This window comes from Mesoplodon bidens (genome assembly GCF_964165515.1).
Source record: "Mesoplodon bidens genome assembly, chromosome: X".
NCBI lineage: Eukaryota > Metazoa > Chordata > Mammalia > Artiodactyla > Ziphiidae > Mesoplodon > Mesoplodon bidens.
In genome coordinates, this window is record NC_138163.1 from 36981567 (window position 1) to 36997441 (window position 15875).

Here is a 15875-nt window from a genome sequence, read left to right on the forward strand (position 1 = left end):
ACAAAAGAAGTGTAAGAGATGACCTTGCCCTCCAGAGGTTAGAATTTAGACAGAGCCATCGTGTCCACCTTGGCCTTGGTTGTAGCTTTAGCACCCGGCACGGTACTCAGCACTGGGTAGGCTCTCAGTAAATATCAGATGAAATGAATAGCTGAATTATTGACCTATGCAACGTGTCAAACTAAGAAGGACAGACTGAGGCTGTGGGAGTCCAGGTGCAAAGCTAATGCGTGGGCGCTGGAGTCCTTGAAGAATGAGAAGTGTGTGTTGAAGCTTTGCGCAGCGGGAGAGATCAGGACAGGCAGAGAACAGAAGGCAGTACCTCCCACGCAGGGGGAGAAATCTGAGCAAAGTTCTGGAATAAGTACCCAGCATGGCCAGTTTGGTGCTTCTGAGGATTCCAGCCTGGCTGGAATGTGGATTCCATTTTGGAGTTGGATTATGACAGACTGAGGAATTGGGATACTTTTTCCTGAAGGTAATGGGGAGCCAGGGAAGGGTTTTGATTAAATGAATGACTTAGTTTTACAAATATGTTGGGAAGCTGAACCAGGCAGTGATGGGGTCTGGCAGGAGGGCCCTGCAGTCACGGAGGCTTGAGGGTGGGAGCAGTGAGAATCCAGAAGATGGAATATCAGACGAAGCTCTGCCCAGAGACTGAACCAAATGGAATCGTGAATCTCAAACAGAAACAAACCACATTAATTCGCTAAACCCTGAACCAGATCTAGTATTAATGTTCTTTTGCTTCATGGTTCAGTTAAAAAAACATTTTAGTAGCTGCTGAACCCACTCAAACTGAAACCAAACATATATTCTCTACAATTAGTGAATACTTTTAAATGAACTACTAACCTAGCCCCATGTTGTGGTCTGTGCTTTTAAAGCATCACTGCCTTTAAGAACACGATTCAAAGGTTTGAATCATTTTGCCAGAGGCTGGCTCTTAAAAAGGAAAAAAACACAGCTACATGTTTTTTTTTGGGGGGGGCCTTACAATGTGCTAGAGTACTGCTTCCGTGCATTCGCTCATGAAACCCCCCGGGCTCAGAGAAGTTAAGAAAGTTGCTCAAGGTCAGACAGCAAATAAGTGACAGAGCCAGGTTTCAAATGCAGGCTGATTCCAGAGTCTGCTCTGCTCTACCACCCATCTGTATGTGCTACCAGCCCACCCTCGGTGTTTTAGGACATAAGCAAAGATACCTGGGGAGAAGTCAGAAGCTGATTCTCAAGCCTCCCCTGCACCCCTACAACCCCACACTCGCCCTTATACACAGGCCTGCCTTTTTCAGGGGAGAGTCCTTGTACAGCGGTGCCTTTTTGAGCAGTAAGTAATCTGTGTATCCTCCCTGCCCCATCCCCAGGCTCGAGTACCATGCCAACTAATAGGAGACACTCAGTGTATGCTTCCAGGTGGTGTCCAGCTATGTTCCTGAAAAACCTGAAATCTAGCTCAAATTCTGATGAATTGAAACACCGTTAAAATTCCACTATGGAAGCTTACTATTTAAAACAGCAGGTCTCAAATATCAATGAGCTCATTAACACAGATTCCAGAGCCTCACCCCCAAGAGATTCTGCCAGATTTAGTAGGACTGTGGCTGGGCCTCAGAATCTGCATGTTTAACCATCTCTTTCTCAAAGATGCATGCACACACACAGAGATACACAGAGACTCCCACAGGCACACACAAATAACACAGTGACACAGGCAGGCACACAGACACACAAACACAGATTTTGACGCAGGCTGTCCTGTAACCACACTGATTTCAATTCCTTAAGGAAGCACTGGTTTTAAAGAATTCTAAGATAATTCATCTGTAAAGTTTAAAAGTCTTCTGTGAATAATCTCTCCCTGATTCATTTTGGAGGTTAATGTTTAATTTTTTTTTCTTTTTCATTTTCGATATTCTTATAGCAGGGGAGTCACACATAACTATCCTGATGCCAGGGGGTTTGGTTCTAAGTTTAATTGTAAGAATCACAGTGTTTAAGATTCATTATTGATTCCAGTGGCCAAGTTGTAAACTAGTTTGAAACATCCAGGAAGACAGGAGCTTCCATTTAATTGATTTAGCCAGTATTTATGTAGCACCAACTATGTGTCCAGCACAGCAATGAACAAAACAAACCAAGTCCCTACCCTCATGGAGCTCACATTCAAGTTAGGGAGACAGACAGTAATGAAGCACACACATTAGTAAGAAGTGCTGCAGAGGATTTAGGGAAGGGAAATTACCTTGGGCTGCCATAACAAAATACCATAGACTGGTTGGCTTGAACAACAAATCTTTATTTTCTCATAATTCTGGAGGCTGGAAGTCCGAGATCAGGCACCAGCATTGTCAGGTTCTGGTGAGGGCTCTCTTCCTGGCTTGCTGATGGCCACCTTCTTGTTGTGTCCTCACGTGGTCTTTCCTCAGTGTGTGCATGCGTGTGGAGAGTTCTCTCTTCCTCTTTTTGTAAAGCCACCAATCCTATCAGATTAGGGCCCCACCCTTATGATCTCATCTAACCTTAATTACCTCCTAAGAGCCCTTCTCCAAATACAGTCACCTTGGGAGTTAGGGCTTCAATATATGAATTTCGGAAGGGAACACAATTCAGTTCATGGCAAGTAGTGGGCTAGAGAGTGACTAGGCTGGGTGGGGGTGGGGATGTCTTTGGACAGAGTGGTCAGGGAAGGCCTCTCTGGGGAGGTGATATTCAGATTTTGTGCAGGAACTCAGCTTTAGTACTTTATTGGAATGTTGTTTTTTGTTTGTTGGTGTTTTGTTTTGTTTTGAGAGAGGAAACACTGAAATCTTTGAAGCCTGAATTCAGATCCCAGCTCTACCGCTTACGACTTGAGGAAATTCCTAACCTCTCTGTGCTCCAGTTTCTTCATCTGTGAAACGGGAATGGTGGTAGTACTTACCTCATACAATATTGTAAGGATTTGCAGCGCAGCCTAATAGAACTTTCTGCGATGATGGAAATGCTGTAATCTGCTCTGTCCAGTACAGTAACCAGCCACTAGTGTGGCCCTTAAAAGTGTGGCTGCTGAGCACTTAACATGTGCCTCGTGAGACTGAAGAACTGAATTTTTTACTTAATTTTAATAGTCACCTGTTGACTAGAAGCCGCCATATTAGCACAGATGTAATGAATTCATGTCTGTAAAATGCTTAGCCCCCCGCCAGGCACATAGCAGGTGTCAATAATTGCCATCTAGGATTAGCGTTAGCTGATGGTAACAAGTGTTTCTCTGGCAGGTAGGAGGGTTTTGGGGGATAAACGGTAGTCACACTTTGATTGATTACCGTATCCTGCTCCCCGAGTGCACTGTTGGCTACGATGTCCCTTACGATAGCTCCCTACCTGCCCACCTGTCTTTTCACTGAGCCGCATGGTAGACAAAGCCCTAGAGGGACAGCCTGCTCCCTGGAGACTGACTGGATGTGCTTCTCCCCATCCAGCCGGGTGGAGATCACCGGTGGCTACTATGAGTACATTGACGTCAGCAGCTGCCAGGATATCATCCACCTCTACCACCTGCTCTGGTCCGCCACCATCCTCAACATCGTCGGCCTCTTCCTGGGCATCATCACTGCCGCTGTCCTGGGGGGCTTTAAGGACATGGTAAGGAAGGAAGTGACTTCCCATCCCACAGAGGCCCCTCCTCCTGTCAGGGCTGGGGCGAGGCTAGGCGGTTGGGGGCAATGGGGACCCACGCTTTGAAGGGAGGAACAGAAACCGTTGGTTCAAGAATGTAGCTGCCTTTCGGACTTCCCTGGCGGTCCAGTGGTTAGGACTCTGTGTTTCCACTGCAGGGGGCCCGGGCTCGATCCCTGGTCGGGGAACTAAGGTCCCACACGCCATGCGGTGGGGCCAAAAAAAAATGTAGCTGGTTTCAAACGGCTCAAGTCGAAGGAGCCAGATGATGCCATCAGCCTGCAGACATTTCTTGTTAACATGAGTTGCCTGTGTTTTTGAGGCACATTCTGGGGGCGGGTGGGGCTCATGCTAGTTATGTAAACATAGCCTTTAATTACCGCCCCCCACTCCCTCCAATTTTTTTTTTTTTTTTTTTTTTTTTTTTTTTGCGGTACGCGGGCCTCTCACTGTCGTGGCCTCTCCCGTTGCGGAGCACAGGCTCCGGACGCGCAGGCTCAGCGGCCATGGCTCACGGGCCCAGCCGCTCCGCGGCATGTGGGATCCTCCCGGACCAGGGGCACGAACCCATGTCCCCTGCATGGGCAGGCGGACTCTCAACCACTGCGCCACCAGGGAAGCCCCCCCCCCCCACCCACACACACACTTTTAGTAGAAACCTTTTTGGATGGTATTTCCATTAACAGACTTTGGGAGAGCTGGAAGCAAAGACGTTTTTAGCTACAGGTAAGAGTACTGCTCCTCTCCCCCTCCCCAGGAATTTCCTCCTGGAGTTTCTCCAGAAAGAAAGAGCCTGGGGACTCTTTCTGCATGTGAAGGCCCAGCTCTAGGCTAAACTGCTGCTCAGGTCTTGTCCTCAACCTTAACCTCACTCTCAGTCTCCCTGCGTCCCCTGTGCTCCCTTTCAACTCTTTTCCATATTCATGTGTTATGTCTGCAAAGGCACCCCAGGACTCAGCGCCCAGTAGGTGCTCCATAATAGTGGGGTCCTTCCTTCTTTTGCTTTTAAAGCATTTCAAAGCATTTATTTGCTTATTTAATAAACCTTGATCTCTAATAATGGAGATAATAGCTTTAGAGCTATGGTTCTCAGCCTGGCTTCAGATTAGAATGGAATCACCTGAGGTGCTCTAAAAACTCTGGCTGCCCGGATTGCTCCTCCAGAGATGCCAATTTGATTGGTCTAAATTGAAGCCCAGGCATCAATACTTTATTAAAAGCCCCCCAGGTGACTCCAACTGTGGCCATGGTTGAGTATGGCTGCTTTAAAGAAATGTCCCACCCATGTCTAGGGAATTATTTTGTGCCTAAAAAGGGTTTTCCTTTGACCCCAGAAATGAGGCAGATAACCCCTAGGCCTTTAGCTGTTTCTGTCCCATTTGGGGGGGTCACTGAGGAACAGGAAGCTGAAAGGCAGTTTGTAGTTTGGCCCTGGACTGTCTAAAGGATGAGTAATGGAAAGTGAAAGGTGTGGTAGGACCAGGGAAGAGAAAAAACTGCAGTTTTGGGCACCAAGTCCCCAGTAGAACCGGGCTAACTGGAAGTATTGAGTGTTCCCGCTGGTGACCCTGCTCCTGCCCAGCCCGACTGTCCTTCTCTTTTTTCCCCTCCCTCTCTCATACACGCATTTCTCATTCCCGGGCCCCTCCTCCCACTCGGGAAAGCCCAAGCTCGGGGGAAGCCTCAAGGTAGGGGGGCCCCTTGGATGGAGAAGGCTGTCCTGTAAGTTTGGGCCTGATGGAGCACTGGGGTGAGAAAGCTTCAGAAAAGCTGTTTCTGGGTTGGGGCTGCTTTGGAGAAAAGAATGCCCTTTGTTCTTGGAGACTGTCCCCAGGGGGCAGGTGAAAGCAGAGGCCTTGTGTAGAATCTGAGCCGCTCTGGCTGGAAGAGAAGCTTCTGGTTGGGGCTGGCGAGTTGAGATGGGACATCAGGATGAGTGTTCAGGCTTCTCTGAATTATCCGTCGAGGTCTCGGACATGGACAGCCGAGCGCCCTGATGTACAAATGGAGTGGCTGGCAGCCGCTTGGTAGGCTCTGCGGGGCTCCTGCAAGGACTCTTGTCAAAACTCAGTTGACCATTGACGTTTAGGTTTATTTCTGAACTCTTTTTAATTGTTGAAGCATAGTTGACTTACAATAGCATATTAGTTTCAGGTGTACAGTCTGCACTGTTAATTTCACTGTGACCTTGATCTCTAGGGGAATAGGGGTTTGTTGACCGTCTGTCCTGAGAGGTGCCAGTAATGGCCCCTTTACTCTCCGTAAAGGGCTTTTGTACAATTTCTTTCTCCGCTTCTCACCACCACTAGTACCTCGTGAAGTAAATATTACTCCCCCCATTAACAGATGAGGAAACAGGCCAACAGAGGTCAAGTTACCTGCCCAGGGCTAAATAGCAGAGCTGGGAGTGGAACCCTTTCTGGTTTTACAAGTGTTTTAATAGATATTACCTCCTTTGTTTAGTTGCTTTCATTAAAAAAAGTAAGGGCTTCCCTGGTGGCGTAGTGGTTGAGAGTCTACCTGCTGATGCAGGGGACATGGGTTCGTGCCCCGGTCCGGGAAGATCCCACATGCCGCGGAGCGGCTGGGCCCGTGAGCCATGGCCGCTGAGCCTGCGCGTCCGGAGCCTGTGCTCCGCAACGGGAGAGGCCACGACAGTGAGAGGCCCACGTACCACAAAAAATAAAAAAAATAAAAAAATAAAATTAAAAGCAAGTTGTTCCCAACTGTTGGGAGCTTCTCTGAGAGGAAAGGAGGAGAGCAAGGGAAGACCTGAGCGTCATCAAATGCCAGGCCTGGGAACCCAATCAAGGGCCAGTGGGGGAAACGAAAGATGAAGGCAAAGAGCAGGGGCAGGAGATTTGATTCATGATGGGAGAGAACAAGCGGGAGTTATAAGATGGGAGCACCGAGGAGGAACCATTGTTTCGATCACTTTATTAAAATGAGGCATGGTGTGGAAAATCCTGGAACATCAACCAGGTAGGCCTACATAAAATCCTCAGCCTGGGTCCAAATATGCTTGGTGACTCTTGGCGTGCCTCCACCTTGAGTAGAATGCCTTGGGGGCTGCAGGGAGGCCCAAGGGTGCTGGCTGATGAAGGGCATTCCTGAGGAGTGAGGCCAGGAGCCAAAAGCTGTGAGCTGGCAGCCTTCAAAGAGATCATCTCGGAGCATCGTTTCCAGAGTTGTGGGAACCTGAAAGGAAAAAAGACGTCTTCTTTCCCTGACCAGAGGGGCTTGGTGAAAAGGGTCTTGAACAAATGTTTGATGACCAAAGTGTTTGCTGCCCAAAGATATAAGAATTTGAGGTGAATCTTTAAAAGGTGATGATATCTTGCCATTTTCTCCTACTTGGTGTCTCTGGTTTAGAGTAAAGTGGGGAGAAGTCAAAGCGGCCTTCTTTCCAAAGTCTGCCATTGTTGTCTCAGAAGAGACTCAGTGTTGTCCAGGAGAGACGGCTTTGACCATTTCCTGTGCTACCTAGTAACTGTTTGTTTCACTGGAGCTCAGAATGCTACTGGTCAAAAATGGGGGTCTCATAACTTAAGCCCCAGAATTATTGGTACAGAAATACACACACTCCTATATGCACACACAAGTAGAGATGGAGCCCAGATTTATTGGAAAATCAGAATTACTGATTTAAAACATAACCAGACCATGGGACTTCCCTGGTGGTCTAGTGGGTAAGACTCCATGCTCCCAATACAGGGGGCCCGGGTTCGATCCCTGGTCAGGGAACTAGATCCCACATGCATGCTGCAACTAAGAAGCCCACTTGCCGCAAGTAAAGATCCCGCATGCCACAACAAGGGATCCTGCATGCCTCAACTAAGACCAGGAGCAGCCAAAACAAATAAATATTAAAAAAACAACAACCATAAGCAGACCATTATTTGGGGCCATCCCTTTTGCTTCTCCCCTGCCTGACTCCTGACTTCACCCCCCTTCACTCCCTCAACCTCTCTCGATGCCCTGTCCATTTTCTCTACGCCCTCTACACTTCTCTTCTGTGGCTTTCTTGTGCTTATTTAATCTTCCTCCTGTGTTTCGTTCTCTATAATAGTCAACTTCCTTTCAAAGATTATCCTGGACCCCCAGCCTGGCTGCACACACAAAACCTTTTCTAGATAGAGTTTACATTGCATGATTGCTTCTCTATGGTTAGGCTTAGTTTATTTGCATAGAAGAACTGGTTTCGTTTTGCAAGAGCTGGAGGGTGTGTTTTTAACTGACACAAGGCCAACGGAACATGGTTTCTCGGACTTCCTCAGGGATGACATTTCTTTTTGGAATCCTTGTGGAGAGGTAAGGGCATTTCTGAGCACTCTTCTGTAACGCAAGCCAGCCCTTGGAATGGTCAAGATCTAAGTTCTCTCCCACACAAGAGAGAGGCTGAGAAACATTTCTCTGGTTGTCTGTGAGGAGCATCGTAATGACTGAGGCTTGTAGCTCTTCAAACCTCCTAGACATGTAAACAGTAACCCACTCCAAGGAAGAGAGCAACAGACTGTGTTGAAACTTGCTATAAGGGAGTTTTCTCTGCCAACATCCCACCATGGTTGCCTGTGACATTGCCAAAGCCTGCCCACACATTTTCATCACTTGAGAGGAAGCTTCTGCTCTCCGTTAATGCAAAGTAGATACGTACCAGAAACAAGACATGTTGATTTTACAGACAGCTGTCGATTATCCACATGAATGGAGGGGGTGTCAATGACATGGATGATGGAAAGAACATTTACCCACACCTTGACCCATAAGGTACAGAGCACAGTCCTGCTTGGGAACTAATGAGCGGTGGGGGCTTCCTTGAGCAGTGTTTTGGCCTTGTTGAAATCTGCAACCCCATCCTGGATAAGATTAGCTTTAGGGCTTCCCTGGTGGCACAGTGGTTGAGAGTCCGCCTGTCGATGCAGGGGACACGGGTTTGTGCCCCGGTCCGGGAAGATCCCACATGCCACGGGGCGGCTGGGCCCGTGAGCCATGGCCGCTGAGCCTGCACGTCCGGAGCCTGTGCTCCGCAATGGGAGAGGCCACAACAGTGAGAGGCCCTCGTACCGGTAAAAAACAAACAAACAAACAAAAAAAGATTAGCCTTAACCCTTGAAGGGCTACACACGTCACCATGTTATAAAAATGGTATTAAATTCTTTCTGCGTTGCTTTGTTTTCCCAAAAAGTGGGGGTGGAATCTGCCAGAATCCTTACAACTTTTATAAACCCTTTGTGATTGATCACATTTCTGTCACAGCAATAGCAATAGCCTTGTCCGTTTGACATTTTGTATTTGGGGTCTCAGTTTCTTCTTTTTCTTTTTTGTTTTTGAAAATCATACAAATGATTTCAACTTTTCTGTAGGTTTGAATTTTTCAAAATAATAAGTTGTGGGGAAATGACACAAGTAATACATATTAGTTGTGAAAACCTTGGCTATATAATTGAAAGTGAAGAGTCCCCATTTACTTCCTAGTGCTGCTGCCCTCCCCAGAGATAACCATAGTTAACAGTCTGTTGTGAATCTTTCCAGATTAATTCCATTGACAAACACACATATGTGTATAACTGAGTCTTTATTTTTTACATAAACTGGGATTATGCTACATTAATGTAACATGGTGGCTTTTAAAAATGATTTTATTTTTTTAGAGCAGTTTTAGGTTCACAGCAAAATTGAGAGGAAGATAGAGAGATTTCCCATGTACCCCTTCCCCACACATGCGCGGCCTCCCCCATTACCCACAGCCCCCACCAGAGGGGTGCATTTGTTACCAAGGATGAAGCTATATCGCCACATCAGAATCACACAAAGTTCATAGTTTACCTTAGAGTTCACTCTTTTTTTTTTCCTATAAATTTATTTATTTATTTATTTTTGGCTGCCTTGGGTCTTCGTTGCTGCACGCGGGCTTTCTCTAGTTGCGGCGAGCGGGGGCTCCTCTTCATTGCAGTGCGTGGGCTTCTCATTGTGGTGGCTTCTCTTGTTGTGGAGCATGGGCTCTAGGCGCCCGGGCTTCAGTAGTTGTGGCTCGCAGGCTTAGTTGCTCCATGGCATGTGGCATCTTCCCGGACCAGGGCTCGAACCCGTGTACCCTGCATTGACAGGTGGATTCTTAACCACTGCGCCACCAGGGAAGCCCCAGGGTTCACTCTTGCTGTTGTAATTCTACGGGTTTGGACAAATGTATAATGACATGTATCCATCACTATGGTGGCAAACAGTAGTTTCACTGTCCTAAAAATACTCTGGGCTCTGCCTATTCATCCCTCTCCCCAACCCCAACCCCTGGCAACCACTAATCTTTTTATTGTCTCCGTAGTTTTGCCAATAGCTTGTTTTTGTTTTTTTAATTTAACAATATATCCTGGACAACTTCCCTGTCACTAAATATAGGTGCACATCATTGTTTATCAATAGCTCCATAGTATTCTGTAGTACGAATGTACCATGGTTTGTTTAGCCATTCTCCTAGTGATGAACATTTATGTTGTTTCTAATTTATGTTTTTCTGCAGAACCCAGCTCTCCCAGCACTGAACTGTTCTGTTGAAAATGCCCATCCGACTGTTTCTTACTACGCTCGTCCTCAAGTGGCATCCTATAATACCTACTACCATAGCCCTCCTCACCTGCCACCTTATTCTGCTTATGACTTTCAGGTATGTTTTGAGAGAAAAAGAACTCTCCATTATCCTTGCTCTCGCTCATGCTGTCTCGTTCTCTCCTTAATTATGGACCCTTCCTAATATATATGACATAGCCAGGCTCTCTATCCCTGAGGGCCTTTAGCAGCCTGTGGGTACCAGTGACTAGCTTAAGGACTGCATAGGCAGGCAATGATGGGAGAGATGGGGAGGGTGGGAAAGACACAAGAGGAGAAGAAACAGAAGGAGGGAAGAAAAGGGGAGAGGAGATAGGATCCAGGTGTCCCAAGTTGCCTTGACCTACACCGAGGTACTCATGAGTATGTCACCACGGACCCCTGTCCAACAGTGGCCTTTTCCATTTCTCTGCCACTGGGAGAGCCTTCCTCCTTAGGACAAGGGCATTCTGAGCCACACACGGGTTTGAATCAAATCTGTAATGAGGAAGAAGTCCCTTCTTTTTCTCCAGACTTCCTAACTGGGACTCTACAGAGCAAATATTTTTTTATAACACCCTCCTCCCCTTTTTTTGCCTTGTTATCACGTGGGTCAGAAATAAGTGTTACCAAGTTTGCCCTTTCCCATTTTCCTTTTGAGCTAAGACTAAACACAGAAGAACAGAACCCAAAAGGCACTTAATTAAAAGGAATTCATTGTATGCAGAGCACTGAACTAGACACTTCAGGAAAACAAACGAAACAGTCTTTTAGGCATTTACAGTGACCCTAAACCCTGGACCACAGAAGGATGGGATTACACTCGAATCTGGTTAATTCAAAATTTGGGGACCAAGGAAATGCCTTTGAAAGGAGGGAAGCTCATAATGAATTTACTTCTATTGACCAAGAGCCCTGAATGCTCCAAGGGGACATAAAAGCATGACTGTTTGGGGGTGGTCCCAATTAACCAGCCAGTTTAGAAAAACAGAGCCCTTGGGCAACCTAATTTCCACTTCAGATTAACAAAATAATTGAAACTGAAAAACCCCCTATTTAGTTAAATAAAGTGTACTTTGGTTTGGTTTACATACTGTACGGGGAGGTCTAGGACTCTATATGGCAATAGGAATACGTATCTATAGTGTGAAGATGGATTTGTTTGCTGTCATAAAATACAGCACCAGCACAAGGAGGCATCCATTAAAGCTTGGGAAAAGATGTTAGAATTTGTTTTAAAGCCTACTGTATTCACAGGTAGACAACTCAGGGAACTTGTTCCCCAAATAGGTAATATAGACCAGAAAACACAAATATGTTCTAAAAGGGCATAGATAATTGCAGTAGTGACAGAGGCAAAGGAATCCTTTAAAAGAATACAGGGATGTTGAACCTAGCACAGGAGGGTCACCATTCTTTGGGGACGCCCATAATAAAAACTCATCCTGGGACAGAGGGGCCATGCATGGCTCCCAAGAGGCTGCTTCCATTTTTTTATATCGAAGTAAATTATATTGCTATATTGATTTTAGGACTTTTCACTTTATAACGAACCCCTGAAGTAGTAACAATAACCTCCTTGGTGATGGCTGCTGCAAACTCTGAGATAGGAAGCCCCTGTTTAGGGGATGGAGCCATCTCTCTGTCCATCAGTCCTCATTCAAACACTACCCCAGGCATGAAAACAAGATTGCCAATGCCAGTGGTGGCCCAGGCTGTTGGTTTCAGTTCAGTCAATGTTGACTCTGTGTTCCCATGTGCCAGGAACTGTGCCAGGAGCTATGGATGTAGAGATTGAATGAGACATAGGCCCTGCATTAAGAGACCAGTCTAGGAACCTGAAGGGGACTGGTTAGGGGACAGCAGTGGGGACAAAACAGTAAGTAGACTATTACCCAGAGTGCTATGGAAACCCAGACACAGGGTACCTAACTCAGGGTACCTAACTCAGAGAAGGGATCCAAATCTAGCCACCTAACCCAAACCTACACCGTGGGCTCAAAGCAGGCACTTCAGGGATTTGTGGAAGCCTCTGCTTTTTAATGACAGCTCCTATTCAGTGAGAACCTACTATGTACCAAGCATTGTGCTAAGTGCTTTACAGATATCATCTCATTTTTGTCGTTTGAGGGAAATACTCCTGTCATTGCCATTTTTAAGTTGAGATGACTGAGTCATGGAGGAAGTAAGTAACCTCTCCACAGTCACAGAGATGGTAAGTGGAGGACAAGAATATGTATCCAGGTCTGTCTGATGCCAGAGATTGGCTTGAGGGATTCTTTGGAGAAGCTGTAAGTCTGAGTATAGCACTGATCTTTTCCCCAGTTAATTTTAGGGTATTTACACATTCTACTGGTTTAAATTATGGGCTTCCTAATCATGACTCAGAAAGGGTCTCTTTACTCTCTCTCTCTCTTTTTTCCATTTGGCTGTGCCATGCAGCTTGTGGAATCTTAGTTCCCTGACCAGGGATTGAACCCGCACCCTTGGTAGTGAAAGTGCAGAGTCGTAACCACTGGACCGCCAGGGAATTCCTTTTACTTTCTCTTATTATGTTATTAAATTGCTCCCCACTCCAAGGACTGCTGGGGCACTTCTTATACCTCTCCCGGTTCTTTCTGTAGGTTCAAGCCGTCTTTTGTATTTCCTTTTTGGAGATTTTATAAATTTATGGGTTTTAAGGTGTATGTTTTTAAGTGATTTGTTTCCTTCTAGAACTTACAAAGTATTTCAGTTTAGTATTTGAGTGGAGCTTTCTTTTGTTCACCAAGTTCCATTCCCTTATTGTTTCATAGGAGGAAATACCAGTCTTTCCCCAAGAAAGCCAAGAGGATGAAGGAACATCTGTTATGTTCCCAGATAAGTAGAAAGCAGTCAGCAAAACGCACACCACCTCTGACAATAAAACCACCAGAAGCACAGACCTACCAAAAAAAAAAAAAGCCAGAGCTCCCTTAGTCTCATCTCAGATTGTAAAAGGGCCCAAATCATAGCAGGAAAACTGACCTTTCTAGACTTTTTCCTGAATGACTTCCCCATTCTGGTCATTTCCAAATAGGACTATTTATGTCACTTTGCCTTTGAAGACTTCTCTTTCCTTTTTATCCCAAGGCTGATAGAAGGAAGAGGAGATTTATAGGGTTTTGTTTTCACCCCTCAAAGTCATGCTCTTATTGGGTAGCTGTCCAGTCAGGAAGCTTGGAAAACATTTCTTGTGGTCAGATGGGAGCGAGGACGTGGGTCTGGTCAGCTGGCCCTGAGGATGTTGTGACTCTTGTAAATGTTGGACTCCAAGGAGTCCAAGCTTAGAAGCCAAGACTGCTGGTGCCTTCTTGCTCACCTCCCCAGCGCTCACTTCTCTTGCCCCTTGCACTCATTTCCCCATGGCCAAGTAGTCCATATCCTGTAGGGTATAAAGCATCCGTTTCTACTTCTGCTGGGAAATTCAACCCAGTGTAGCTTTGGGGTAAATCCCTTAAAGCTTCCAGCCATACTCCCCAGTCTGGCCTGCTGGGCCAGACCCCCTATTTCACTCTAGCCATTTGGTGAATCGCCAAGTTTAGCTTAAAACAAAAGCCTCTGCAAAATGCGAGCACCTCTGTTTATGCTCTTTATTAAATCACATGAAGGTACGCTAGGTTTCGTCGTAGCCACTGAACAGGACCCATTATAAATCGGGCCCCTTGAATGAGAGGGTCGCGCTAGTCCGGGGGGAGGCGGTAGATGGCGCAGGTTGCTGAGAGCCTTAGGAGGCCGCCGCTGCTGCCGCCACTCAACTTTTTATTTCCTTTCTCCTGCTGAGGTTCTCCTTGCCTCTCCTCTTTTCTCTTGTTTCTGATCCCTCCCTTTTTCTTCCTCTTCCTTTTCTCCACTCTTCTCTCCGTCTCCCCTGGCTTTGCTTTCTGGGTTAGAAACAGAGGGGGAATGCAAAGAACCAAGAGACCCTGGATTTCACCCTTGGGACACAGCATCTTTTGCTGGTACCCTTTATCACCCGGCCAGTTCCGGGGCTCTTCTTGGAGTCACTGCCTCCCAGTGCTTCTGAAGAGAGACGCACACGTGACAGAAATGCACAAGGGTCTTGCGGAGTGTGGGTCTGCGTGGGGCAGGGAGGGGCAGGCTAAGGCGGGAGAGAGAGCCCGCTCCCTCCTCTGTAGCTCCACCGCCCTAGGCCACCCGAGCTTCTAAGCAGCAGCTCGGGAAGCTCGAGCTGACCAGGCCCAGCAGTAGGCTATTTAGATGCTTTTCATGCTTTTCATGCTTTGTGGTGCGAAAGGATTCAAAGCTCTGTTCTTCTGAGCTGCCTGTCCCTAGTCAAGTCGACTCTTAGGCAGGAACCAAAATGCACCGGGCCAGCTCCCCAGCTGCAACAAAGCCAGATCTTTCCCAAGGTGCCTGCCTGTTGCTAGGAAACTATGCACTGGTACGGTGGGCGACCACCCCCACCCCGCCCTGCCCGCAACAAATCCCAAGGGTGTGTGTGGACTGCAGCCAGTTAGCTCCCTAGCTCTGCCAGGAGCCCTTCGAGTTTATCCCTATGACTCCCAGCATCCTCAAAGGGAAGTGAGAAGCATCCCACCCCCTTCCCCCTTAATACTTTCCCAAACATGAAACTGAGAAGTGAAAACCCAAGGCCGTTGTACCACCCCCTCTTATTATCAAAGTGTACAACTGCCACCCACAGCAGCTGCTACCCACGGCAGCCTTTTACTGCCTCTCAGGATGGAACGGCCTTTAGCTCCACCTTCAGAAACTTGCCCCTCCCTTCTGTGGCTGGGCCACAGAGAACTGGCCTCCTGGCTCTCACTGTCCTGGAACGGGATTTAGAAGGGCAGAGTGGCACGTCCCCGGCCACAGAGATCTTGTCCCTGGTGGGTTTTTGCTCTCCTCTCTGGTTTAAGAGGACAGCGTTCTTAGTTGAGGAAAGCAACAGAAGAGGAGGGAGAGAGAGGAGAGAGTTGTGCAGTGCGGAGTGGAAAACTAGGAAATCACGATTCCAGTGTCTTAGAAAGCATATCTCCTCCTGGAGGGAGGAGAAATTTTGAGATTTTTGGAAGGAATCTGGCTTGTCTCGAGTCCACTGCCTCAAGTTCTTTTGTCTTTAAAGGCTTTCTATGACCCTGTCATTCCTTCTCTCAGATCGAAAGGATGGATGTGATGGGGAAGGAGGGGATGTTGGCCGCTACGGCCTCTTCTCAGTCCTGACATTATGTGGGGGGAGATGGAGATTTCAGTGTCTCAAGCAAGACCTAGAAAGTAGGACAACCCTTCCTAAGGAGTGCAGAGGTCAGGACTGGTGATAAGGACAATCAGCCAACTGGTCTCAGGCTCCAGATACCTCATGGCAAGGCTAACTCTAGATTGCTCTAGGCCTGAAAATGACATGATCTACTTAGACTCCAGCCAGCAGAACAAAGAAAAGGCATTGACCTCCCCAGACAGCACTTGAACTCTTGAGAAATTTTTTGATGTGTTTTTTTTTTTAATATAGCAGTTCCTCCTAGAGCTAAGGCACAACAGAAAATTGCAGTTCTACATCCCCGTTCGTTGGCTTACGTTTGCTCTTCCTGAGAGCCTAAAACTGGCCTCCTGCCTCTTGCCATCCCTATAGACCCCTCCAGCCTTCAGGCCTCAGC

The 15875-nt window shown here is 47.1% G+C and overlaps 1 protein-coding gene across 2 annotated transcripts in view; it reads left to right on the forward strand.

Annotated features, from left to right (window-relative positions):
- Positions 1 to 15875, forward strand: part of TMEM255A (transmembrane protein 255A) — a 46665-nt gene that overhangs the window by 27700 nt on the left and 3090 nt on the right. For both annotated transcript variants that reach the window (XM_081222597.1, XM_081222598.1), the window contains exons 7-8: positions 3462 to 3624; positions 10175 to 10318. In XM_081222597.1, coding sequence (XP_081078723.1) covers positions 3462 to 3624; positions 10175 to 10318 — 307 coding nt within the window. The remainder of the gene's footprint in view (positions 1 to 3461; positions 3625 to 10174; positions 10319 to 15875) is intronic.